The sequence below is a fragment of the Anomaloglossus baeobatrachus genome, chromosome 4 (assembly GCF_048569485.1).
Source record: "Anomaloglossus baeobatrachus isolate aAnoBae1 chromosome 4, aAnoBae1.hap1, whole genome shotgun sequence".
NCBI lineage: Eukaryota > Metazoa > Chordata > Amphibia > Anura > Aromobatidae > Anomaloglossus > Anomaloglossus baeobatrachus.
This window is the reverse complement of record NC_134356.1, coordinates 418,991,240-419,018,435: the sequence shown is the minus strand read 5'-3', so window position 1 is coordinate 419,018,435 and position 27,196 is coordinate 418,991,240. Positions and strand designations below refer to the sequence as shown.

At 47.0% G+C, this 27,196-nt stretch overlaps 1 protein-coding gene across 1 annotated transcript in view; it reads left to right on the top strand.

The window, feature by feature from the left end:
* Nucleotides 1-27,196, top strand: part of KCP (kielin cysteine rich BMP regulator) — a 338,287-nt gene that overhangs the window by 165,652 nt on the left and 145,439 nt on the right. Inside the window, exons 9-12 of the mRNA XM_075345388.1 lie at nt 699-869; nt 5,449-5,545; nt 6,706-6,788; nt 24,731-24,824. Of these exons, the coding sequence (XP_075201503.1) occupies nt 699-869; nt 5,449-5,545; nt 6,706-6,788; nt 24,731-24,824 (445 nt within the window). The remainder of the gene's footprint in view (nt 1-698; nt 870-5,448; nt 5,546-6,705; nt 6,789-24,730; nt 24,825-27,196) is intronic.

The following is a 27,196-nucleotide window of genomic DNA, read 5'->3' as shown; positions in this document are numbered from 1 at the left end:
GGACAGAGACCTTGATTCCAACAATTTGTCCATGTGTATCTTACTGGCTTGGTGTAGTTTTTATAAAATCACTGTTTTCTCCGCTAATGATCTTCTAGTTCTCTGAATGCTGAGCTCTGTATAACTCCGCCCACACTGCTGATTGGCAGATTTCTGTACATATACAGAAATCTGCCAATCAGAGGTGGGGCTGTGGTTACACAGAGATCATGAATATTGGGAACTACATGTCAGTAGGTTTACTATTCATCTAGTGTTAAGGCTGCTTTACACGCTGCGACATTGCTAGCGATCTCGTTAGCGATGTAACACGCCAGATCGCACATGTGATCTGCCGAGATCGCACATAGGTCATTTTTAAGCGCCAGTCTCATGTGCGATCTGGCGTGTTACATCGCTAATGAGATCGCTAGCGATGTCGCAGCGTGTAAAGTACCCTTTAATCTACTTTGAATAAAACAGTGATGTTTTCAAAACTACAGCAAGCAGCTCAATAAATGACAAACCGCTGAAATCAGGGCTTTTCTGTCTCTATATTATGCTGCTGTCAGATTAGTTGTCAAAAACCTGATGACAGATATCCTTCAAGAGGTGTGTCCCAAAGTTATTTCCATATATAGTGTATAATATATAGCGGATTGCAATTTCATTTTCAATTTTATGTGTTTCATACATGTCTTGTTTGTATTTCCTAATAGGGAGGTTCTGTGAAGTGCACCGCTGACATATGTGACACCATAAATTGTGAACATCCTGTCACTCCACCTGGAAAGTGTTGCCCAGAATGTGTTAACTGCCATTACCGTGGGCAGATTCTGAGGAATGGAGAAAGGTTCCAATCAGATCAATGTACTACGTGTACATGCAAGGTAAGCATGATGCCAGGGTCTTATGGTCCAATTTATTTTATTTTAATTAATGATAAAACATAGTCACTTAAATGAGTTTACTAAAGATGGATATTAATAACTCTTACTGTACATATTGTCTTTAAAGGGAATTTGTTATCAGGTTTTTGAAGTGTCCCTGAAGCCATCAGGGAGCTACAAGGTACTGCATCCCCACCAGGATGCAGAGCCTACCCCCTAGAGACTCAGAAGACCAATGCTGGTAACACACAAACACTCCAGATAATCCCAATCATCCCCCATAGAATGGTACAAGGCTAGGGTCGGACCAATGGATGGCCGCCTAGAGGTGGAATCACTCCAGTCCACTAGACAACCAGGTGTGAGGTGCAGACAGTGAGGAGTCAGACAGTGGAGGAGACACAGTTGTTGGTTGGAGGAAGTGAAAGTGAGCAGAAGAACTGACCGGAGTGAACAGTGAACTGAGGGCCCAGGCGGTTAGTTGCCGGTGGAGTATTCCCAAAACTATGCACTAACGGGGTACAGAATCCTAGGTCAGGCAAAAGCTCTAGGCAGACCTGATAAAATCTGTACAGTGAGGGGACCATCAAGGACCTCACTGACCTTGACGTTCGGGACTCAGTAGCAAAGGGAGAACCGGGGACAGGACCAGAGACTCCAACCCCACAGGGTTCACGCTACCGTCATACGGACTGCTGAAGAAGACAACCAGGAGGGGACCCCCAACCGCACTATGCCACGGGAACCCACCAACCAAAGACAGGTGCAGGGGAAAGAAGCCACCAGGTCACTAAACTGGCACTAGAACAAAGGGGACCTGCAGTTAAGACCAGCCAGCCTCGGGTGACCAGTTACTAGCTTGCAGTGAGTAAAAAGAACCAGTTACATCAAACTCCCATTGTGGCCTACCTTCTATCAACACCCACCTGCAACATCTATCCTCTGGGGCCTGAACATTGTGCAGTGACAGCTCCATCCAAATAGCCGCAACACTGCAAGTGGTGTCACGTATAAACTTTATTCAACAATTCCCTGTAAATATGAGCTTTTCAAAAAGCACCCAGGGCACGAAACCGGGTAATGGCCACCAAAGTGACATTCCCTAATTATGCACTGCCCGAGACAGAGTACCCCATAACCCTGGGCGACACATTTTCTTTACCTCATCTAAGAGCAGCATAATGTAGGCAAAGAGATTCTGAATCTAACGATGTATTACTTAGATTACTGGCCGCAGCCGTTCTGGCACAGTGAAAGATAATATTTTTAACATGTAGCAGTGCTGAGAGAGCTGCCCCCTCCCACAACAGGCTTTCAGTGTACATTTCCATAGACAGAAGCTGCTAATCACACCACAATCCCATAGGTTGGAAAGTATATTTTATAGGGGTTATAGATTTTTAACACTAGAACGCGCAAGCAATTCAATCTACCATAGAAAACAAATGACCTAGCAGGCCTGCGAGGCCCCAGGTATGCGTTCTAGGGTTAAAAAAACACATTGTTTAAATAGAAAACAAAAACCTGTTGCTTTTCTCTCCCTTCCTTTGTCTAGGGTTGAATCTCGATCACTGTGTCTATTATTGTCTCCAGCGCTGACACCACATTGATAGCGCTGCAGCCAATCAGTGACCTCAGTGGCTCCACCTAGTTGGCACAAAATAGTCAGAGCCGCTGAGGTCCCTCACTGTCTGGCTGCCAGAGATAACAGACACTGCGAATAGTGGTAGAGCCTGAGTGCTGGACCTGGGGAGGGAAAGTAAAGCACAATGTGTTTGCTTGTTTGTTTTTGAAACAAGTTATGACTTAGGATAATGGTTTTCAAAAAATAGAGAACCCCTTTAAAGCAGTTGTACAAGGTTAGAAAGCCTAGCTGCTTTCTTTCAGAAATAGGGCCAATATGGGTTTTGCTTGTTACTGCCAATGAAGTGAATGGAGCTGAGTTACAAAACCACAGAGGTCATCCTGCATCGGAAAGAAAACATCCATGTTTTTGTAATTCTGGCCAATTCTCTTGTGAAATTTCAATTGGTTTACGCTCATTAAAGCTTGGATGTAAGGTGGGTTCACTATACAGACTACGGCAACAATCCTCTTCCAGTGATAACTTACGAAAATGCTTGAAGAGGTCTCCTGTATGGCGATGTCCCCAATTAAATTGCATCTTGTAACAATAAATACATGCATACAATCTTTGTAAATGTGTTTAAAACTTGATGTGTTTAACTCCTGGACCATAAGAAGAAGAGAATATAGGGCTTGTAAAATAAAATTGCTGTTCAAATAATAATAACAATATATTATAAAATTTATGGACACATAATTTTGGCTATATGTAAATGGAGAATAAATACTAAAGGTAAACTGTAAGATCAACATATCATTACTGAGAGTGATGGTCATTACTACATTGATATTATTACATGTGTAGAGAATGTAGTGGGAATGCAACTACAGGGTTATAGCATCATTCAATCAATTTCAGGTCACATGATAGTTCTTCTGTTAGAAGTCCAGTATTACATATGCTATAGGTTTCCTTTACTGTGATAGGGGCATTATGTTTTTAAATGCAATGTGCTAAGGGATGTTACATTCTGTGAGTAATAACCATCTGGTTTGAAATGCGTGAGCCATAAAGAAACATCTGTTTGGACAGATAATTATAAAGTCAGGTGCTGGATTTCCTATACACTTGTGGAGTTTTGTTATTGCGTGGATCAAATGCACACAACCAGTGAACATTTATTTATTTCTTTTGTTGAGTTGAAGAAAGTTTTGATTAATTACTATGATGATGCCAACTGTCACTAAACCATTAATCTAGCTTTTAAATAAACCAATTCAATGATTTTATAGCGCCTGTCTATAACTTCTATAACAGGTACAGTATGATGTACTGTAACGTTAATATGCTTATAGTACCCCTTGGAGTTTTTTTTTTAATTTCACCACTGGGAAGGTATCAGTAATGTATGTTCCCTGAGTGTAGTAAAATACTTATCGGTGACCGTCTTCTACTGTTTCCACTGGTGCTCTGGTCACTGTACACAATCTTGTGACTGCAGCTCTAACTGGCTGGACATCAGTACCAACTGTTATTCTCTCATTCTGGTAGACGTACATTGAGAAGTGACTTCCAGTCTGCCCAGCATTGGCGCAATCTGGCTATTCACAACTCTGGTCACATGGTGCATTAGAGGGAACCTGTCACCAAATTTTTCCCTATAAACTGTGGCCACCACCAGTGACCTCTTATATACAGCATTCCAGAATACTGTATGTAATAGTGCATACCGCTCTGTATAATGTAAAAAACACTTTTATAATACTCCCCTAAGGAACTATCTGGTCCGATGGGTGTTGCTGCTCTCCGGCTGGCACCTCCTCTTTGTGGCGATCACCATTCTCCTTCTACCCAACCCAGTATGGATGACAAGTCCTACATCATCCACACTGGCATTGCGACCCTGCACAGGCGCACTGTAATCTGCCCTGCTGAGGGCAGATCAAAGTACTGTAATGCACAGGTACGAGGAAAAGTGAAAGATCACCCGCACATACGCACTACAATACTATGATCTGAGTAGGGCAGAACAAAGAGCGCCTGCGCAGCACCGCAATGCGTGGATGACATAAGATGTGTGTTGCCCAGGGAATCCGTCATGCACATGGGTCTCAGAAGAATGAGGACGGCGATCACAGCCGAAAGGAGACGCCGGACCAAAGAGCAGCGACACCCATCGGACCGGACTACCCCCTAGGTGAGTATAATAAAAATGTTTTTTACATTTTACAAAGCGGCCTGGGCTCTTATATACAGTATTCTGGAATGTTGTATACAAGAGCTCACTGGTGGTGGCCACAGTTTATAGGGGCCAAATCTGATGACAGGTTCCCTTTAAAGGATCGGAGCGGCACTGGCAATGGCAAAATACAGCCTTTGGTAAGTGTTCTACTACACATAGGGAACATGCATTAGTAATACCTGTATGATCGTAAAATATATTAAAAAAAATACCCCAGAGTGGTACTTTTAAAAGTCTAAACATTATTGATGGCTTTCCTTGTTATAAAGGCACAATGGAAGAAATAGGAGACATACTGTAGCGTCTACAATCACCCACAGAAAGAGAATAGGACAGCTATACAGTTACAGATATACAAAGAAATAGGCCGATGTACGGTATACTGTGCTAAATAGGGCTGATAGACGGATTCAGATAAAAGACAAACAGGACAGAATCGTAGACATATGGGCGAAGTAGCTGAGATGCACTTAGAAACATATATTAGAAAAACAGACTGTTACTGTTGAACAATAATCTACAGACTCCATTATGAACATTAACATGAGACTTAATGTGTAGAAAGAATATAAAGGCTACTAAGAAATTAAAATTGTCAATACATTAATAATACAATCACGTATAAGACAATGCAGTCATTACTTCTAGTTTTCTTTGTTATATTTTTTTATTTTTTTGCCATGATAGATAAAATTAGTATAAATGAGTCACATGTAGGTGAAACTGCTTTAAGAATGGAATATATAATTTATATAAATGTCTTTTGCTAGAATGGAACCGTCCAGTGTATGAGGGAGCGCTGCCCAGAACTGACCTGTATAAAGAAGTACACCCCACCTGGACAATGTTGTGCTGCCTGCCAGCAAGGTGAGACGAAAGCCTGCTGTACACGGGCCGACCGTTTGTTCGATTTCACAATCGATCGTACCCTCCCCCTGTCAGTTGTGCGTCACGGGCAAATCGCTGCCCGTGTCGCACAAAGTCGTGAAACCCCCGTCACACGTACTTACCTGCTGAGCGACCTCACTGTGGGCGGCGAACGTCCACTTCCTGAATGGGGTGGGATGTTCGGCGTCACAGCGACATCACACAGCCGCCGGCCAATAGAAGAGGAGGGGCGGAGATGAGCGGGATGTAAACATCCCGCCCACCACCTTCCTTCCACATAGCCGGTGGGAGCCGTGGGACGCAGGTAAACGGAGTTCATCGCTCCCGTGGTGTCACACGGAGCGACGTGTGCTGCCACGGGAACGATGAACAACCGGCACAAGTAAAAATAAACGATATTATGAAACTGAGCGACGAGTACATGACTCACGAACTCACGATTTGTGAGCGATACTGCGTCGCTCAGAGGTTTCACACGAGACGACGTCGTGTATGATGCCGGATGTGCGTCACGAAAACCGTGACCCCAACGATGCATCGCACGATCCTTCGTCTCGTGTAAAGCACCCTTTAGGCCATACACTTTCGATGGCTTTCGGCTGAAGCATATTCAGTCTGCAGCCATCTCAGTCGACACTCTCATACAAAGAAACGCTTGCGTGACTGAGAACTCCTGTGTTCTCTATTAGAAAGTCAAGGAGAACAAATCAGCTGGCATCTTATAACCAGGAGATCAATGAGATCGGCAGTCCGAAAATGGACGTGTGCGATCAGTATCTCTCCCGACCATCAGTCGGCCAGCGCCCAAATACACATTAAACCATTGGTCGAAACTGTTGATCTGGCAAGTTCAGCCAACTTGTCTAGTGTGTATAGGGGCCCTATATCCATATACTGATGTAGCAAATAGTTTGCATAACTCACAACTCGCCATCTTTATAAATTGGCACAAAAGCATTGCGATAACTTAGCATTGCAGAATTCAGTAACCAATTTCAACTTACATGTGAAATTACGCTTTTTTTGTGCAGTGCAATCACAATGCTGTGTTATTAGTCAAAACAACCTTTGCTAGATATGTGTCAATCATTATATCTAAAATATCCATTAATGTTCACTTGCCACTCTGTTGATTCCAGGATGTGAATATGAAGGAGAATCTTATAGAAATGGAGACTACTTCCTTTCACAGAGCAATCCTTGTGTGAACTGTTCCTGTTTGGTGAGTGACTAACGTAAGCCTTGTGACTCCTGATCAATATACCATGCTAGGACTCAGAGTGGAGAGTATTAACACACTAGCAAAATACCTGCGGCTTCGCTTGGGGTAACTGATTATGCTCATTAAAGTTAAATTTTCAGTTTCAACCTGAAGTTCTCATCTTCAGCGTTTAGGGCTCATTCAGATGGCCGTTCCGTTTGTCCTGGTCATTTCCTTTTTTTTTGCAGACCTACTGACAAGACCATCTTTTCAATGTGTTTTGTATAGGATGGGGTGACACATGGAAATGCTTTCGTTTGCCATCCATGCCTGTATGTCCATTCCATTATTATGGAACATGTCCTATTCTATTCCGCAAAATGCAGATCATGTGGGTCCTCAAAAGTGGGTCCTCAAAATCCCCGGAAGCCACATGGAAACACTTCCGTGTGGCTTCCGTCTATTGGTGCCCCTGCAGTCTATGTCCCACTACCCTGTCCAGCTCCACTGTGGCTCAAAGCAGTGTGAGCAGCTGCAGGGATGACGAGTGCTACCATTATGAGGTTAGCTAAGTTCATTACCTGTGGTGATGATCTCCGCTGAACTTGTGACGTCAGCGCTCGTCACTGAGTTCCACACCCGCTGCGATGTCACCTCAAGTCTCGCGGGTGGCCAGAGACTGTGACTAGCGGTGATGTCACGAGCTCCCGCAATACCTTGCATGAGAACACGGTGCCATGTAAGTCAGTGACGAGCGCTGACGTCACAATTTCAGTGGACTTCATCACCACAGGTAATGAACTGAGCTAACCTCATGAAGTCGGCGCTCGTCATGCCCTGCGGTGACCTGTCCTGACCTAATGATGTTATCTTAGGTCACTACACTGCACTCCCAGCCAGAACATTCTGTTCTTCATTGACTGAGACAGTGAGTATGGATCATCGTGGGACCCCCTTATTGTATTATGCCAGACCCAGATTTGTGTTTTTCTTTTCAATACATTGGTGAAATAGGGAATGTTTTTTGGGGAGTGTTTTTTCAAATAAAATCTTTTTCTGTTGTCTATTTCTTTTTATTACTGACTGGGTTAGTGTTGTCGGGTATCTGATAGACGCCGTGACATCACTAACCCCAGGGCTTGATGCCAGAAGACATTACACAGCTGGTATCAACCCCATATATTACCCCATTTGCCACCGCACCAGGGCAATGGGATGAGCCGGGGCGGAGCACCAGGATTGGTGCATGTAATGGAAGTCCACTTCTGGGGCAGCTGCAGCCTGCTCTTTTAAACTGGGGAGGGTCCAATAACTGTGGACCTCCCTAGTCTGAGAATACCAGACTACAGCTGTCCGCTTTACCTTGGCTGGTGATCCAATTTGGGGGAGACCCCACATTTTCTGTTTTAAATTATTTATTTAATTTAAAATAACAGCGTGGGGTGCTGTCTGTTTTGGATTACCAGCCAAGGAAGAAATGCGAGCTGCGGTCTGCAGGTTGCCGCTGTCTGCTTCACCTTAGCTGGCTACAAAAAATAAGGGGAACCCCACGTCATTTTTTGGGGTAAATAATTAATTTGTGGCTAAAAACAAGCCTAAACACCCTTTAGTGCCACATGTAAGACACTAAAGGGTGCAAGATTACAAAATGCAGGAGAGTGGGACATTCTATCTATCTATCTATCGATCAATCTTCTATCTATCTTTCTATCTATCTATCTATCTATCAAGCTATCTACCTTTCTAGCTTTTGACTGTATGTAACCCTCCTTCCAGTTTTTTTTATGGTCCGCAAAAAAAACTGGAAGGCACACGGATGTAAAATGGACCATATACGGAACGGATGCAGTTGTCACACGGATGTCACATGGATGCGTATGAGGAGAAACAGGACAGCTTTTTACAGACCGCCAAAAATTGGACGGTCGTGTGAATGTACCCTTAAAATGATTTTTTTAAGATCTTTTTTGTTAGTTTTTGCGTTAACAGTTGTTTATTTTTATAAATTTGTCTTAACACTGAGAAGATCAACAACTACTTTTTAAACAAACTTTTATCAAATGTTAAAATCTACTCTCGTTTCATTTCAAGCCTGGTCTCGCGTTATTATTTGTATAAGCTGTTTCAGACAGTTTTGCTTTCTTAGCTTTTGGATTAACTTGCCCAATAGATGGTTGTTTTTTGAGCAGCATTTAAAAAAAAACCCAAAAAAAAACCAGTCCTTAGCCCCTTAACGACCGCGGGCCGTAAAATTACGTCCTAAATGACATAATCTTACTGCCCGCGGTCCTCCGGCGGCAGCATGCCGCGATCGGCACACATCTCAGCTGATTTTCACAGCTGAGATGTGTGCCTGCTAGGCACGAGCAGAATCGTTATCTGCTCGTGCCGATTAACCCCTTATAATGGCGCTGTCAATACATGACAGCGCCATTATAAGCGCAATCGCGGTAAAGTTTTACTTACCGCCGAAACCGGAAGTCACGTGACGCGATCACGTGACTCCCGATAGTTGTCATGGTAGTACAGGGTCATGTGATGACTCCTGTACTACACATGAATTGGTTTCACTTTCGCTGTGCCCGGGGCACAGCAAAAGAGAAAGACAGCGTATCTGCTGTTTACAGCCTTCCAGCTGTGATCAGCAGATACTGCAGAGCGATCGGAATGCTGATCGCAATAGCCCCCTAGGGGGACTAGTAAAATAAAAAAAAAAAGTAAAAAAATAAGTTTTAAAAAATTAAAAAAAAACAAAAAAACCTAAAAGTTCAAATCACCCCCCATTCGCCCCATTGAAAATTAAAGGGTTAAAAAAATAAAAAATATACACACATTTGGTATCGCCGCGTTCAGAAACGCCCGATCTATCAAAATATAAAATCAATTAATCTGATCAGTAAACGGCGTAGCGGCAAAAAAATTCCAAACGCCAAAACGACGTTTTTTTGTCGCCACAACTTTTGCGCAAAATGCAATAAGAGGCGATCAAAACGTAGCATCTGCGCAAAAATGGTACCGTTAAAAACGTCAGCTCGAGACGCAAAAAATAAGCCGTCATTGAGCCTAAGATCCCGAAAAATGAGAACGCTACGGGTCACGGAATATGGCGTAAAACGTGCGCCACTTTTTTCGGACAAACTTCCGATTTTTTTTTAACCCCTTATATAAAAGTAAACCTATACATGTTTGGTGTCTACGAACTCGCACTGACCTGAGGCATCACACCCACACATCAGTTTTACCATATAGTGAACACAGTGAATAAAATATCTCAAAAACTATAGTGCTATCGCACTTTTTTTGCAATTTTTCAGCATTTGGAATTTTTTTGCCATTTTCTAGTACACAATATGGTAAAACTGATGGTTTCATTTAAAAGTACAGCTCGTTCCGCAAAAAATGAGCCCTCACATGACCATATTGACTGAAAAATAAAAAAGTTACGTCTCTCAGAAAAAGAATGGCGAAAAAAAAAAACGGAAAGCGAAAAATCGGCCGGTCGTGAAAGGGTTAGTATTATGACCCTTAGTAATCGCCTCACACTGATCAGAGATCTGATAGGTGAATCTATATACATAGAGCAGAAAATGTGTGTCCTGAAGGATTTATAATCTTAGTTATGAAAACTGCCTCACAGTCAGACTGTTTTAGTTCTCCACAGCAACCAATCAGAGCTCAGCTTTCACTTATCTCAGCAGCTTCAATGCTGAAATATGCACTCTGGTTGCTATAGGCAACCACAACAATCTTACTGTGAGGCAGTTTTCATAAATGAGACCCAAGTTACTTCTGCAGTGACTAGACGCAACCAGAATGATCTTACTGTGAGGCAGCTCTCATAAATGAGGACCTGGTTATTTCTGCACTAGTTGTTAACAGCCGTTGCTATTATTACCGACTTATCAGGTTGTCCCACCTTAGCAACTATATGGTTCCTGCCTCATAAGAGCTACTCTTTGGGCGCCGTGGCTTTAATTCTTTAAGACAATTTGGGCAAAAACTGTGGCCGCAACCTCAATGGTGAAAGATGCACTCTGGTTGCTATAGTTAACTAGAAAGATCTTACCGTGTGACAATCTTCATAAATTAGACCAGTTACTTCTGCAGTGGCTATAGGCAACCAGAAAGATCTTACCGTGACACAACTCTGATAAATGAGGCCTCAGTTACTTGTGCACTGGTTGTGAACAGCCATTACTATAGTTACAAACTTTAGAGCACGTTATCAGGTGCACCACCTTAGCAACATTATGGTTGCTGCCCCTTTAAGAGTAAAGCTGGGTTTACACACTGCAACATCTCAAACGACATCGCTGTAACGTCACCGTTTTTGTGACGCAATAGCGATGTTGTTTGCGATGTTGCAGTGTGTGAAACCTATCAGCGACCCGGCCCCTGCTGTGAAGTTGTAATCGTTACAAATCGTTCAGGACCATTCCTAGGTCCTTTGTTTCCCGCTGTGCAGCATGAAGTTTCAGTGTGTGAAGACTTTGCAGCGACTTTGTTAGCAACTTCCCTTTCAAAAGGCTGCTTATCAACGTCCCCAACAACCAGCTAGGTCGCTCTGCAGGTCCGGATCGCTGTTGCGTTGTTGGCCAGGTTTGCCTGTTTGAACGCTCACCAGAGACTTAGCAGAGACTTAGGGAGGTCGCTATTGCGTCACCAAACCGGTGACGTTACAGCGATGTCCTTTGCGATGTTGCAGTGTGTAAACCCAGCTTTACTCTTTGGGCACCAAGGATTTAAGTCTTTAATACCCTTTGGACAAAAACTGGTTTACATTCAATACACAGACACCCATTTTCTCCTTTATTTCTATTGAGACTAAATTCAGGGGGCCAAATCTCGTGAAGTGGGGAGATTTCGAGTTTTAATGTTTGCAGTATTTTTAGTCTAGTGGTAAAGACGGACTATGCAAAATTTCACTCAAATCGAGTGAAACAGGCTACCTCACGCCGCTTTTCTGCTTTATATACTGTATATAGATTGAAGCTCTTTAAAGTCCTCAGCCTAATCTCAAAGCCTTTTTGTGATGTCATCTTCTTGTTAATGGCATGGATCTGCAGCTCACATGGGGTGTGAATTGTCCACTGTGTAATGGGAATAACTAAGAAGATAAAGGGTGTTGCTTGCTTAGTGCATATTAGTAGTAAACTAATTTCCAGTAACCGGTAACCTCCGGCGGTTGTATTCGGGTCCCACACCCTGGTACAGCAAACAGTGGTCCCTTCCTCCTGCACTCAGTGTTTGTGTCTTCAACAGGACAACTCCGCTTGAAATGGTGGAAGTCCACTCCTTGGAACTTTGTATGTTGGGAGCTGTGGCCCACGAAATCTGACCCTTGGGATCTCTGTGGGTTCTGGCGGACACCCTATCCCCCGTGTTGGGCTTCCGTTTTGCTCTCTGGGCTTGCTGGTGGGACAAGACATAGAATCTTGTCCCCGGCTGGCTAATTGACAAGGGGCTTGAAACCTTCCTTGTCCTAGGGTCCACTGTGCACGGCCTCCGGACCGGATTCCTGCTGTCGGTAGCGGCAGGCTACAACCCTGCCCCGGTCCACTTAAGGTCTCCCGCGACCGGACCTCCGTCGCCTGTGGTCCTGTTTGCTGTCTGCCACCTAGTCAGTAGTCTGGTAGTCCAGGGGCCCCAACCCCTGACTCCGCTGTCACTCCACACTCGACTCAACTCCACTACGCCACTGTTGTGTTCCCTCCCAGGACACCTCAAGACCCCTAGGTAGGCGCTCCCATCCGCCTGGTCCCGCCCACTGGTGTGTCCCTATTGTCATGGGGGGTGACTAGGTTTTGCTGGCTGATATTATGTACCTGGGTGTGGGGTTGTGTTGGTATGCCAAGGAGGATGGAGTCCTGCACCTGGAAGATTTGTGCAGTCTCTGTAACAACCTGGTTTTGCCAGGGCATCACAGAACGGTCGCCTTCCCAACCGGCTGGACTCTACCCTACTCCGGGGGACGCAGTTAACGACAATCCTGAAGTTCCAGGATCCCACATGTCCACCAGTCTAGGATTGACCCTTAGGGTCCAGTAATTCACTCAAAAGGAACTTCACCTCACTCTCACTCTCTCGCTCACTTTCTGGGACTCTCCTGCCTTAGCTTCCTGGGGTTCCCTTTTTATTCCCCCAGTGCTCCTCTCCACTAAACCTTTACTGCCTAACAGCCCCCAAGAAAGTGGCTGAGCACCCCGTGGCCATCTTGTGGCCACTTTACAAAGTACAGTACAATTACACAGTATAAATATATGTTACAGCCAGGTTGCAGGTCTGAGGTGGGCCAAGCCCAGCACCCCCCTTACATCCATAGTATGTTTGCCCAGAATGTATAAAGCTACATTCTCACACTGAGTATTTATTGAGTAAAGCGGGCTTTACACGCTGCGACATCGCTAATGCGGAGTCGTTGGGGTCACGGAATTTGTGACGCACATCCGGCTGCATTAGCGATGCCGTTGCGTGTGACACCGATAAGCGATTTTGCATCGTTGCAAAAACTTGCAAAATCGCTAATCGGCGACATGGGGGTCCATTCTTAAAAATCGTTACTGCAGCAGTAACGAAGTTGTTCCTCGTTCCTGCGGCAGCACACATCGCTGCATGTGACGCCGCAGGAACGAGGAAGCTCCCCTTACCTGCCTCCCGGCCGCTATGAGGAAGGAAGGAGGTGGGCGGGATGTTACGTCCCGCTCATCTCCGCCCCTCCGCTGCTATTGCGCGGCGGTTCAGTGACGCTTCAGTGACGTCACTGCGACGCCGCACGGACCGCCCCCTTAGAAAGGAGGCGGTTCGCCCGTCACAGCGACGTCGCCGGACAGGTAAGTATGTGTGACGGCTGTTGTGCGACACGGGCAGCGATTTGCCCGTGTCGCGCAACAGATGGGGGCGGATACCCACACTAGCGATATCGGGACCGATATCGCAGTGTGTAAAGTAGCCTTAAGGTAAATTATATTACTTGCATATTTTCATTGCGTTTTCTCTTGCGGGTTTTATATGCAGATTTTCCCTATATAATTGTATTAGATGCGGAAAATCCACAGGTAAAAAATGCATATGTCTTTCTAGTGCACATCTGCTGCAAAAACGCATTTAAAGCACATGACTATATTCATAAAGTATTGTTAAAGCCAAATAAGCTGACAAATGGGCATTACCATTCTTCTTGCCCTTACAAAGTCGGGCCCTGAACTAATTTATGTGAGACAAATTTTAGAGGGTTAATCATAGACATTAGGAAGCACTGTGTGATAGGGTGAGAGTGTATTGTTGACTTTTATCCACTGTGAATGCAAAATGCTTATTTACTGTTCATTGAATGCATTGTTACTGACCAGCCAAAAGAGGCCACTGTTTTGCATCTGCCTTTGACTGTTTGGTTACTATAGCAACAGCTCAACTGACTTCGGCTGTGGACTTGGAGACCTGAGGAGGTGCTGTATGTGAGCTGAAGGGAAAGCGAGAGGTGTGCGTAACAGAAAGGAGCCGCCGCAGAAACACTTAAGTAAATTGTGAGAAGACTCGTGTTAGTGTTTAGTGAGGAGGACCGTAACGCGTGTGAGCAGCATCCTCTGCCGGAGACCGCCATTCTGCAGTTGCTGGCTGTACTGGTCACCGTGAGAGGATCTTCAAGTCTGCATTTATGGCAGCTGGACACCACAGTACCCGGGTACGGAAGGCTGAGCCCAGGACCACGTGCACGCAACACTTTGTTTTGGTACCAAAACACATATCTGCTTAGGCCGATTATATACACACAGTAAGACTTGCTGCCTCTGCTCTGTCAGTTACATTTAAAACCTTAAAGGGACAGCGCCACATGTTTGCATTGACTGTTGCTTTAGAAGGTTTCCAGGACTGTGTTGCTGAGCTGTGTGGTGGGGAGGTTAATGGGTTTTGCTCATGTTTAGGTGCATAACTTGTAAGTTCTTGTGCTGCACCACTGGTAGGGTGTGTACACACACACACACACACACACACACACACACACACACACACACACACACACACACACACACACACACAATTACTCCTTCTTCCCAGAGGGATTACCAGGTATTAGGCGAATGTTTAGACAGTCCCCTGGTTAGGCAAAGGTTGGTGAAAAGGCGGCATAAATCACCAGCATAGGGGTGTAGGCTTTTGGACTTGTAACTATATTGTTGTGTTCTTTCTGTTTTATACGTTTTTTTTGTTTTGGTAAGGTAAAGCAATCATTTATCAATCCAACTGCCTAGAGTCCTTTTCCTGGTGCGTGGTTTTGCTGTATACTGGGGAGCCCACCCTGTACACGACTTTCAACTGAACCAATAGTATTTTCCTTTTAGGGGGACATTGAGCCCCCTTATTTTATAGGGCTCATGTGTTACTGCACTGGTTGCAAATCCGGAATGTCTGCCGTTTGGTGAAAAGTAAGTTAATGTGCACAACCATACAATAGTTTTGTGCTTTTGTTGCTACAGTGTGAAATTACCTGTCATTTGTCACTATATAGATACTATATATACAAAGTTATTGCCACCCCGCTATTTCCAAATGGAACAAAAAATGTTTTCTTTCATAAATTAAAACAGGACAGATTTATTAATGTGATTGTACTAAGATCTTGTAAAATGTGCCAAAATGTAGCACTTTTCTATCACATAATCTTGTATTGTTTTACGTATATTTAATAAACAATGCGCCAAAATGAATAATTTAGTGCACCTCACTTTCCTGTTTGGCCTTCTATCACCACTCTAGTGCTGCCCTTTTCATTTATATAAATCACCAATCTGGGGCTTCCCAGTGTTTTAATAACTATAACCTAGTAACAAAACCCCTTAGGATGGGTGCACATGATCAGGACATGCTGGAGACCGCAGCAACCCATGCCCACGATCAGCGTTCGGGGCATTGTGAACTTTGTCTGTGTTCTCCCTGCAAAGAACACTCGTGTCTCTCTGCAGCATAAATTGACATGCTGCGGCTCAGAAAGCTGTGCCTCATGTCAGTTTATGCTGCGTAGAAAAGAAGCACAGTGGGCATGGGACCTTCTTTAAGTCCCATCCACTTTGCTTCTACTGTACCATGCAGCATTTTTGAGGCAGCGGAAACACGCTGCGTCCAAAACACTATTATTACTACTCATGGGCTTATAACCTTAGAAGTGCTCCTAATGAAATTCAAAAGAATCCGATTTTCTAGAAAAGTCAGCCAGAACTTCCAAGCTGTGGGATACTGGCATGTGGAGCTGGATCCACAGTCCTCTGTAGTTGCTCGTGCTGTGAAAGAGTAGGACCTTGTGGCATCTCACTTTTTCCACTAATCCAGCACTGCTGCATACTTTACTAAGCTGTTTTTGAACCCAAACGTTCAGGCCTGACTTTGCCCGAAAGTGTGGCCCTTTTGAGGGACATTAGTTCTATTTATGTGGGTTTTTGTCACTAGGTTAAAGAGAATGTCCACTACTTTAACATTAATGCCCTATCCTTAGGATAGATCATCAATGTCTGCTCAGCTGGGATCCGACACCTGCACCTCTGCTGATCAGCTGTTCTCAGTTCTTGAGAAGTCAGTTAGGCAGCCGGAAATGCTCAGTTGCATAGCTGCTCCGTCTTCTGATAGTGGCCACGGCTGAGTACTGCACAACCGCCTCCTATTCAGTTCAATAAAAGGCAGATGTGCAGTACCCAGCCATGCCCACTATCAGAAGACGGAGCAGCTATGCAACTGAGCATTCCCGGCTGCCTGACGTTGCCAGGATCGAGAAAAACTGATTGGTGGGAGTGCCAGGTGTCAGATCCCGGCCGATCAGCCATTGATGACATATCCTAAGGATAGGTCATTAATGTTAAAGTAGGGGCCAACCTCTTTAAATTTAGATAAAGCAGCATTCTTGGGTTATCCACTGTTTTAATAAATTTAAAAAAGCAATCCCAATTGGTAATAGGTGTTCTTTAAGATGTCACTGTGTACACCATATGTGCGCCAAACGATATGTCAAAATTTTGCCTTAACGCAAGCCAATCAAAAGGTGGTGTGAAGTTAGACAAAAGCATCTACCATCTTTGTAATCCTATAATCTTTGCCTGTGGAGATTGCTACATTTGCCATTGACTGCAATACAGAAATAATGATAAAATACCCAAAAGTCATAAAAATTCTCTAAATAATGAAACTAAACATCATTTGTATATCTGCATCTGTAAAATTCCATAAAAGTATTTTATCAATATTCTATTATTCTATTGTATTCTATTCTAGAAGTAAAATAAAAATTATTAAAGTGCTGGAAAAGCTGTTTTATGGGCGTCTCACCTCCCTAAAAATGAAAGAAGTGATCAAAAAAGTAAAATGTGCCCCAAAATAAAGTTACAACTAAAAACCGCAGTTCATTCTGTAAAAAAAAGACCACACCACTAAAAAAGTAAAAAAAAATAAGTCCCAGCATATGGCAACACAAAACAATTTTTTAAAATTCATTTATAAGTCAATTTAGTATCCCCTTAATTGGACTTATCTGTAGAATAAAGTTAACATGTCATTTTTACAAACAAAGCCCAAACAATAAAGGTGCAATTGTTTTTTTTGTTTGTTTTTTTCATCCACAAAGAATTTATTTTTTTATTTCAGTACATAACATAATAAAATACAATTTCAACATTTAAAACTACTACGCCACAAAAATGCAGGTTCTTATACAGAAGACATTGATGTCAAAATGTAAACAAACATCTAGAAATTATTCTGCAGTAAAGGGTTAAATAAGACCAAATCTTACCATTTAGCTTATTATGTGCAATAATATACAGGGAGATATTTGTAAAACCTTAGAGGAAAGGAAGAGCCCGGACTGCTGACCCGAAGGGGCTTAAGGGAGGGCTACATGACTAGGAGGGATGCCAGGCCAGAGGGTTAACAAGGGGTTAATGGAGAAAGTTAGTTTGGGCGCGAAATTTGGGGGTGGTGCTAAGGGGCAGTTAGGATCAGGGGTCAGTTTGATTGGTCAAGGGGTGGTGGCTATAGGGGGTAGTATATAGGGCAGGTCAGAGGGGGGGTGGGTCATTCCTACCTGGACGGTGACTGGAATCGTTGTGGCTGGATCCCGAAGATGGAGGACTTCATGGCACAGATGAAGAGGATGGCGGAGCAGCGTGGACAGCGTTGGATGGACGAGCAGCTCCTGCGATGGTCCGGCGTCGGCGAGGAAGATGGGACCCCCCTGCCTCCGAAGCGGCAGCGAAAAACTCGGCCCCCGGAGCGCCTCAGCCCGGAGATGACGCCGAGGAGCCGGCAGCGGAGACGGAGCCCGAGTGGATGTGCGGCGGTGGATCCGGGAGCCGGGACGTCGCGAGGCCCCGGCCGGAAGTCGGGCCGCGGGCGCCAAGGCAACGGGGCGGTGAGCGACACGGCCAGCCTCCCCTCCTCTTCCGGGTCGCGGCGCACGGCAGTGACGCGCGCGTCGCGGCCGCGTGACCCGGCGCGGTCACCTGACCCGGCGCGGTCACCTGACCCGGCGCGGTCACCTGACCCAGCGCGGTCACGTGGCCCGCTGCGCTCGCGTGACCCGGCGTCCCCTTGTGCTCCGGCGGCCTCACCTGACCGAGCGCGCTCACCTGACCCGCCGCGGTCACGTGGGGCGGCGCGGTCACGTGGGGCGGCGCGGTCACGTGGGGCGGCGCGATCACGTGGGGCAGCGCGGTCACGTGGGGCGGCGATGTCACCTGACCGGGCGTTGTCACCTGACCGGGCGCGGTCATGTGACCCCACGTACTCACCCGTCCCGGTGCGTCCCCGCGATCCGGCAGGCTCGCCTGACCCGGTGCGGTCACCTGACCCGCCGCGGTCACGGGGGCCGGCGCGTTCGCGTGGGTCGGCGGGGTCGCGTGGGTCGGCGGGGTCGTATGAGCCAGCGGGGTCACGGGGGCCAGCTGGGTTGCGTGGGCCAGCGGGATCGCGGGGCGCAGATGAGGCCACAGTGGCGGCGGCGGCAAGGTCTAGGAGCAGAGCGGGGCCCATGCAGGAGCATGGGGTCCCAGTGTCGGCGGGGGAGTCCGTACGGAGACGGCCCGGATCAGCGGGGCCCGGCCTGGGACCGCAGCGGAGGGACAGCGATGGGACGGCGTCGGGATCAGCCGGAGCACGCGGGGATGCCGGACGGCATGCCCCAGGCGGTGTTTATGTGGCGGAGCCAGCGTTTGGATCGTCGCGGAGGATGGATGGTGCTGCGGGCGGACGGGGCCTAAGGTCGAGTCTGCCGGACGGCGGGCTCCCTGGGCCTGGGTCCAGTGAGGACGATGAGGCCACCCTGGAGGAGGACGTCGCGGAGGACGGCAACGGGGACCAGATCGTGGAGGTCGGCGAGGCGGCTGGAGTGCGACGCGGAGGACATGTGACGGCTGTTTCGGGATCTTCTCGGAGTCAGCCTGGTAAGACCACGGTTTCTTCTATTTCTCGTGCACCTGGTTTGGCTATGGATGGTGTGTCTGGTGATATGGATGGCGTGCAGGGCGTGAACGTGGTTGGTGGTACGGGTGGTTTACTTGGTGGCCCGAGTGGCGGGCGGGTCGTGAATGTGGTGACGGGTGACGGCAGTGTGGCATCCGAGTTGTTGAGGTTGGTTAGGGGTTTGTTTGCCCCTGTGGGGGGCCCTAGCTTGGTGTGGCAGGGAGCGACGGGGCAGGAGGTTGCGACTCCTGCGGTTGGAGGGGGAGCTAGTGGCAATGCGGTTGGTGAGCCGGTGGTGGCGGCTCCCGCGGCCCCAGCTGCGGCTCCCGCTGCCGCAGCTGCGGCTGCAGTGGACATTGTTCGATTGGATGACAAGGCGAGAGGGGAAGTGTATGTTTGCTTTGATGGCCCGTTGGGGGCGCATCTGAAGCAGGAGACCAGGGAAAAAATATGGAAGGATGAATATGTTGAAATATTCTCATTGCTTCCGTTGGAAAAGTTTAATCTGGATCGGGTTAAACCGGATGAGAGCAAAAAGGACGAGGAAGAACGGCGGCGTTATCGCCTTATTCCCCGCACTTTTCAGAACTGGTTGCAGGCCTTTGTGATACTGGCCGGTGTGGTGGGGGAAAAGGCTCCGGATAACTGTACGGCGCTTTTCTGTTATCTGGATTCTATCTGTGAGGCGTATAGGACCTATGGGGGGACTGCGTGGCTAAGATATGACGAGCAGTTTCGCCAGAGGAAGGCGGTCAGACCCAGTTTACGGTGGGACCACAAAGAAATTAGTCTATGGATGCGGCTGATGGCTGCGCCGAAGTCGGCATCACAGTCCTTTCCAGGGGGCACCGGCGGGGGATCATTTGGCACCTCGTCGGGGCCCAAAAAGGGCGTTTGCTGGCAGTTTAATGAGAAGGAATGCCGGTTTGGGTCTTCCTGCCGATTCAAGCACGAGTGTTCGGGCTGTGGTGGCGCCCACAGTCACCTTAAGTGCTTTCGGAAGGGAAAAGGAAAGGCCGCTGAGTCTTCGTCAAAAAGGGAGGACCCCGGTGAGGGTAGATCGGATGGCGCCGTTTCTAAGTAGATACCCGGATCGGGGGTCGGCGGAATTGTTGAGTGACGGTTTTAGTTTTGGTTTCAAGATACCGTCAGTGGTTAAGACGGGAGAGATTCGTTTAAAAAATTTACAGTCGACTCGCCTACATGGTGAGGTTGTTGCGGATAAGTTACGGAAGGAGGTGGAGCTAGGACGGATGGCGGGGCCTTTTGATGCCCCTCCATTGCCGGACTTGGTTGTGTCCCCGTTGGGGTTGGTCCCAAAAAAGGAACCTAACAAGTTCCGGCTCATCCACCATTTGTCCTATCCTACTGGCCGGTCGGTGAACGATGGTATTGATCCTGAGCTGGTTTCGGTTTCGTATGTCCGTTTTGATAAGGCTGTGGAATGGTTAAGGAAGTTGGGCTGTGGTTCGCTTTTGGCGAAAACGGATATAGAAGCGGCCTTCCGCCTGTTGCCGGTGCACCCGGACAGTTTTCACCTGTTGGGGTGTTGGTGGGAGGACAAGTTTTATGTAGATTGTTGTTTGCCTATGGGCTGTTCAATTTCATGTTCTTATTTTGAGAAGTTTAGTTGTTTCTTGGAATGGGTAATTAAGGAGGAGGCGGGTCTAGATTCAGTGTTGCATTACTTGGACGATTTCTTGTGCATGGGGCCTGCGGGATCCTCGCAGTGTTCCCTTTTGCTTCGGACAGTGGAGCAGGTTGCTCGCCGGTTTGGCGTTCCGTTGGCGCCGGAGAAGACGGAGGGTCCGGTTACGGTTTTGAAATTCCTGGGTATCGAGCTGGATACGGTTGCCATGGAGTGCCGCTTGCCGGAGGACAAGCTGGTGGATTTGAGGCGTTGCGTTCAAGGGGCCATTGAGGCCAAGAAGATTCGTTTACGGGACTTGCAGTCCCTGTTGGGGAAGTTGAATTTTGCGTGTAGAATATTGCCGATGGGGAGAGTTTTTTCCCGTCGCTTGGCTCAAGCCACCACCGGTGTGTTGCACCCTTTGCATTTTGTGCGTTTGAAGGTGGAGCATAAGGCGGACCTGAGAGTGTGGTCCCGTTTTTTGCAGCTGTACAATGGACGGTCATTGTGGCTTCGTGAGGTGGTGTCAAATGAGGAGTTGGTGCTGTATACGGACGCGGCGGGATCCAGTGGTTTTGGCGCATATTTTGGGGGGAGATGGTGTGTCGGCAGGTGGCCTGATTCGTGGCGGGTTTGCGGTCTGACTAGGAATTTGGCCCTGTTGGAACTTTTCCCTATTGTCGTGGCCTTAGAGGTTTGGGGACAGGATTTGAAAGACAGGAAGGTGCGTTTCATGTGTGACAACCTGGGGGTTGTTCAGTGTGTTAACAAGTTGACAGCTGATTCCCCCCCGGTGGTGGACCTCTTGCGTCATTTGGTGCTGAAATGTCTGGAGTTGAACTTGTGGGTCTGCGCTGAACATGTGCCGGGGGTGCTGAATTCTGTGGCTGATGCTTTATCTCGCTTCCAGTGGGACCGCTTTCGAATGCTGGCGCCGGACGCGGAGCAGCAGGAGACCGTATGGCCCGTCTGGTTGTGGGACCTGGTTTGCAGCCGGCCTGGGAATTGATCCGACATTCGGTGGCACCCAGTACGTGGCGCAGCTATAATTCAGCGTGGGACCGTTGGCTCGAGTTGGTTGATGAGGTGGGAGGTCATGTATCTGAAGGTGACAGAGTTTATTTAGTTTTGTTCATGTTGGGCAGGGCTAAGGAAGAAGGCCTTTCGTGGTCGGCCGTGGCGGGCAGGTTAGCGGGCATTTCCTTCTTTTTCAAGTTATTGGGCTGGAAGGACGTTACGAAGGATTTCTGGGTGCGCCAGGTGATGAAGGGTTACCGGAGGGCGGGGGCGCGCCGAGACCTTCGGCGCCCGGTATCTTTTGAGCTGCTGGGCAAGCTGTTGTCGGTGTTGCCTCGGGTGTGCTGTTCGGAGTATGAATGCCAGTTGTTCGGGACCGCTTTTGTTTTGGCCTTCTTTGGGGCGTTTAGAATTAGTGAACTGGTGAGCAGAAACACGAGGAGTCACGGAGGTTTGTTGCTGGAGGACGTGGAATGCGGTATGGATGTGGTGCGGTGTTGCTTGAGAAGGTCAAAGACGGACCAGCTGGGTAGAGGTCGGATGGTGGAACTATGGGGTGTACCTGGTTTAGCGGAGTGCCCTGTCAGATGGCTGTCGGCGTTTTTAGAAGTGAGGGGAGCTCGCCCGGGGTCCCTTTTGTCCCACCAGGACGGGTCAGCCTTGTCGAGTTACCAATTTGTCTGCATCTTTCGGAGGTGCCTGCAGTGTTGCGGTCTCAACGAGGCTGAGTTCGCGTCGCATTCCTTTCGGATTGGGGCTGCGACTCAGGCGGCTCGTTGGGGTCTGGGCGCGCAGGCTCTCCGTAAGATTGGACGATGGGACTCGGCCAGGTTTAGATCTTACGTCCGGCCGAACTTGTTGTGAGCTATTGGTGGGGAGGGGGGGGGGGGTCGGGGGCGGTATTTGTTTGGTAATCATTACCCATTTTCTTCCTTGTGCCTCCCCCCCCCCACCCCCTCTGTGTTGTCACCTTTTGTTTTGTAGGTTTACCGTTGTTGGTGTGGGTGCTCGGCCACTCATACGTGTATTGGGGGGCGTTCCGTGCGGGAATACGACCGGACGGCCGCCAGTTGGGGGTTCCCAGAGAAAAGGCTACTGTGCGATGGATCGGGGTCAGGGGCATGCTGTGGAGTGAGGTGTTGCCTACTTGGCGCCACCATTCGCAGCTGGACAGAGCACCGGACGTGGTAGTACTACACGCGGGTGGGAATGACCTGGGTCTCCGGGCTTCCAGGGACCTGATACAGGACATAAAATGTGACTGCCTGCGGCTCCTGTCTTCCCACCCGGGTCTAGTAATTGTCTGGTCGGATATGGTTGCGCGGCTGACATGGCGGCACGCCAGGTCGGTGGAGGCAGTAAACAGGGCGCGAAGTAAAGTGAATCGGGAGATTGGGCGGTTCATTTCCCGGGTTGGGGGTGTCTCTGTTCGGCACCCGGAGTTGGAAGCAGCGTCCGCCGACTTGTTGCGCCGGGACGGGGTCCATTTAAATTCGGTGGGAAATGATATTTGGGCCTTAGGGCTGATGGAGGGGCTTGAGAAGGCTTTGTTGGTGTGGGAGGACTCGCGCGCACAAGGGGTCATGCGAGCTCGCGGTGGCGGAAAGGAGGGGGGTGTCTGAAGGTGGGGGTTTGCACAGAGGAGAGGACGGAACCCAGTGCCGGAGCGGGTTATCTCTAGCGGTGCAATTGTTTGGTAAACGGGTCCTTGCTGGGTTGAGTCTCAGCGGGACATAGTGGGGGCAACATCTGGCTTGGGCTCTCGAGTCGGTGTGTTGCGGCTGAGGGTCAGGAGACAGGCTGATGTTGCAAAGAACATTTTGGTTAACCTTCAGGTACCCTCCCCTTCCTTTTCGGGTTCTTCAATGAAGAGTTGTATTGTTACATGGCTGATGTTTATGTTATGAATAAATGGGGCTGCTGTGGCCTTTATATTCCAACGTCACACAGTGTTTGTGTTTATTTTAGATAAGAACCCTAGGGGGGTAGGGGGTTGTTGGGGAAGGTCAAAGGCCTTCAGTCAGACATTCCGGAGTCAAGGAAGAGCCCGGACTGCTGACCCGAAGGGGCTTAAGGGAGGGCTACATGACTAGGAGGGATGCCAGGCCAGAGGGTTAACAAGGGGTTAATGGAGAAAGTTAGTTTGGGCGCGAAATTTGGGGGTGGTGCTAAGGGGCAGTTAGGATCAGGGGTCAGTTTGATTGGTCAAGGGGTGGTGGCTATAGGGGGTAGTATATAGGGCAGGTCAGAGGGGGGGTGGGTCATTCCTACCTGGACGGTGACTGGAATCGTTCCCGCCCGCCCGCCCTAATTGTGGATTCGACATCGATGAAGACAAGAAGGAAGATCGTATTTGTCGCAGCGGCGGAAAGGAGGGGGGTGTCTGAAGGTGGGGGTTTGCACAGAGGAGAGGACGGAACCCAGTGCCGGAGCGGGTTACCTCTAGCGGTGCAATTGTTTGGTAAACGGGTCCTTGCTGGGTTGAGTCTCAGCGGGACATAGTGGGGGCAACATCTGGCTTGGGCTCTCGAGTCGGTGTGTTGCGGCTGAGGGTCAGGAGACAGGCTGATGTTGCAAAGAACATTTTGGTTAACCTTCAGGTACCCTCCCCTTCCTTTTCGGGTTCTTCAATGAAGAGTTGTATTGTTACATGGCTGATGTTTATGTTATGAATAAATGGGGCTGCTGTGGCCTTTATATTCCAACGTCACACAGTGTTTGTGTTTATTTTAGATAAGAACCCTAGGGGGGTAGGGGGTTGTTGGGGAAGGTCAAAGGCCTTCAGTCAGACATTCCGGTGTCATGTCTTCTGATATAGAGCAAGCATTGTCATAGATTTTGTTTCCTTGTATTAATATTTCCTGTTCTTTTGCAGAATAATCTGGTACGATGTTTGCCCGTGCAATGCCCGGCTGCTGCTTGTAGGAATCCAGTAACTACATCAGGCCAGTGTTGTCCCACCTGCCCAGGTAAACCTACAATATGAGTTATGGTTAAAAAATAGCAATGTCAAGACTTATCCCAAAATGGATTTTATCATTACTCAAAAAAAACAAACAAATAAAAAACATAAAGTGTTAATGATTATGACAAATAATAACATACAATAAATACAATATGTCCAGCTGGATGCAGAAGACTATGGCTAATGACACACTTTTCTTAGTTTATCCTATGTAAACCAGTAAAATGGATTTGAAATTAAAGGAATTGTCCACTACGTTTACATTGATGGGCTATCCTTAGGATAGGTCATCAATGTCTGATCAGCCGGGCTACGAATCCATCACCCCCATTGATTAGCTCTTCTCGGTGCCGGTGGCGGCAGCAGGTGGCCGGAAATATTCATTTCCGGAGCTGCCCCGTCAACTGATAGCGGCCACATCGGTGTACTGCAGATCCGCCTCCTATTCAAATCAATAGCTCCCTGGCCGGTCAGACATTGATGACCTATCCTAAAAATAGGCCATAAGTGTAAAAGCAGTGGACAATCTCTTTAAGTCTACATGAGTTTGATGTGCAATATCACGTATAGGCCCTCTCAACTTAAATGAGGTGGGCTACCCAAAAGAGGTCAGCGCCATTCTACAATACAGCTCACACATCCGCTCCTGAGCCCTCACCAAGGAAGGGGACCGAACATATGATGTAACAATGTGTTCTGTATTGGGAATGGGTTATTTGCCTGCATGCCAAGACGTATAAGTGAGTGGATTTCTGCATGTGCAACTCTTACATGATACTGCATAAATTGAGATGTTTTGAAAATTTTGTTTCAAATTCTTCACAATTAGTAATTGTTAAGAAGTCTATCGATTCTGTGATTTCAATAATTCCACGACTTTTCCTTCTTGTTGTTGCAGTTTTAATAATGAGCAGTATATATACCCATTGATTAATTAAATCACATACAGTAAATTATATTTTTCAATAATTGATTACTTATATTCTACATTAAAATGCTACCATTCTGATCCAAGGATAGTCTTTAAAACAAAATAATAAATCCAATAAAAATATATAAACTAACTGTAAAGATTAATAAAATCAATTGAAAATTATTATTAAAAATAAATAAAAAAGCACATATTATTGATATATGTGCATTCTGAGCCTTAATTCAAGTGTTTTACATACATTTAGCATTAAAGCCCTGATTGGTCAAAGCTTTTACGCCAATAAAGTATAAAAGCTTTAAAAAGTTGCGAAATTTTGGCACAGCTCCAAGTTACATCAAAATGTTGTGACTTTTGGTCTTTTCAAGCCAATTGTTTACACTTACGATACGATACGATACCATAATTTCCCAGGGGATCAATAAAGTGTATCACAGCAGCACAACTTAAATCATAACATGAATTACTTAATTGACAAGACAGTAGAGTTGACAGAAGAACATTATACATTAGATTAGGTCATACACAGCGGGTGAACTGAAAGTAGAAGAAATAAAGTAGACATTCACCTTGATGATTTAACACTAATGTTATTGTTGTACATTCCCATAGCAGTTGGCACAAATGATTTCCTATATTTTTCCTTCTTACACCTCAGAAGGATTAGCCGGTTACTGAAGGTGCTCTTCTGTCTCATGAATAGCTGATATAATGGATGTGCATTATTATTCATAATCGCCATACACTTTTTCAGAGTTCTTCTCTCCACTAACTCCTCAAAAGAGTCCAGATTGCAGCCAACAGCAGAGCTTGCCTTCTTGATAAGCTTATTAGCATCAGAGACCCGCACACTACTACCCCAGCATATGAGTGCAAAAAAGATGGCACTTGCCACTACAGACTGGTAGAACATTTCTAACATTTTGCTGCACACATTAAAAGACCTCAGTTTCCTTAGGAAATACAATCTGCTCATCCCCTTCTTGTAGACCATCTCTGAGTGGCATCTCCAGTCCAGTTTGCTATCCAGGTGGACCCCCAAATATTTGTAACTCTCCACCTGCTCTACCTCCTGACCAGCAATAGTGATGGGTAAACATTCCATCTTTCTCCTGCTATAGTTGGCCACCAACTCCTTAGTTTTCTTAACATTTAGTTGTAGATAATTACCATGGCACCAATCTACAAAATTCGACACCACCCTTCTATATTCCTCATCCCCCTGGTCCTCCCTAATACATCCCACAACCACGAAGTCATCCGAGAATTTTTGAAGGTGGCAAAAATCAGATTTATACTGAAAGTCTGATGTATACAGTGTGAATAGAAAAGGCGCTAGCACCGTTCCCTGAGGGGCACCTACACTGCTCAATAATCTGCTAGACACAACTGCTCCCATCTGTACAAACTGTGGCCGATCTGATAGGTAGTCAGTTATCCAATTT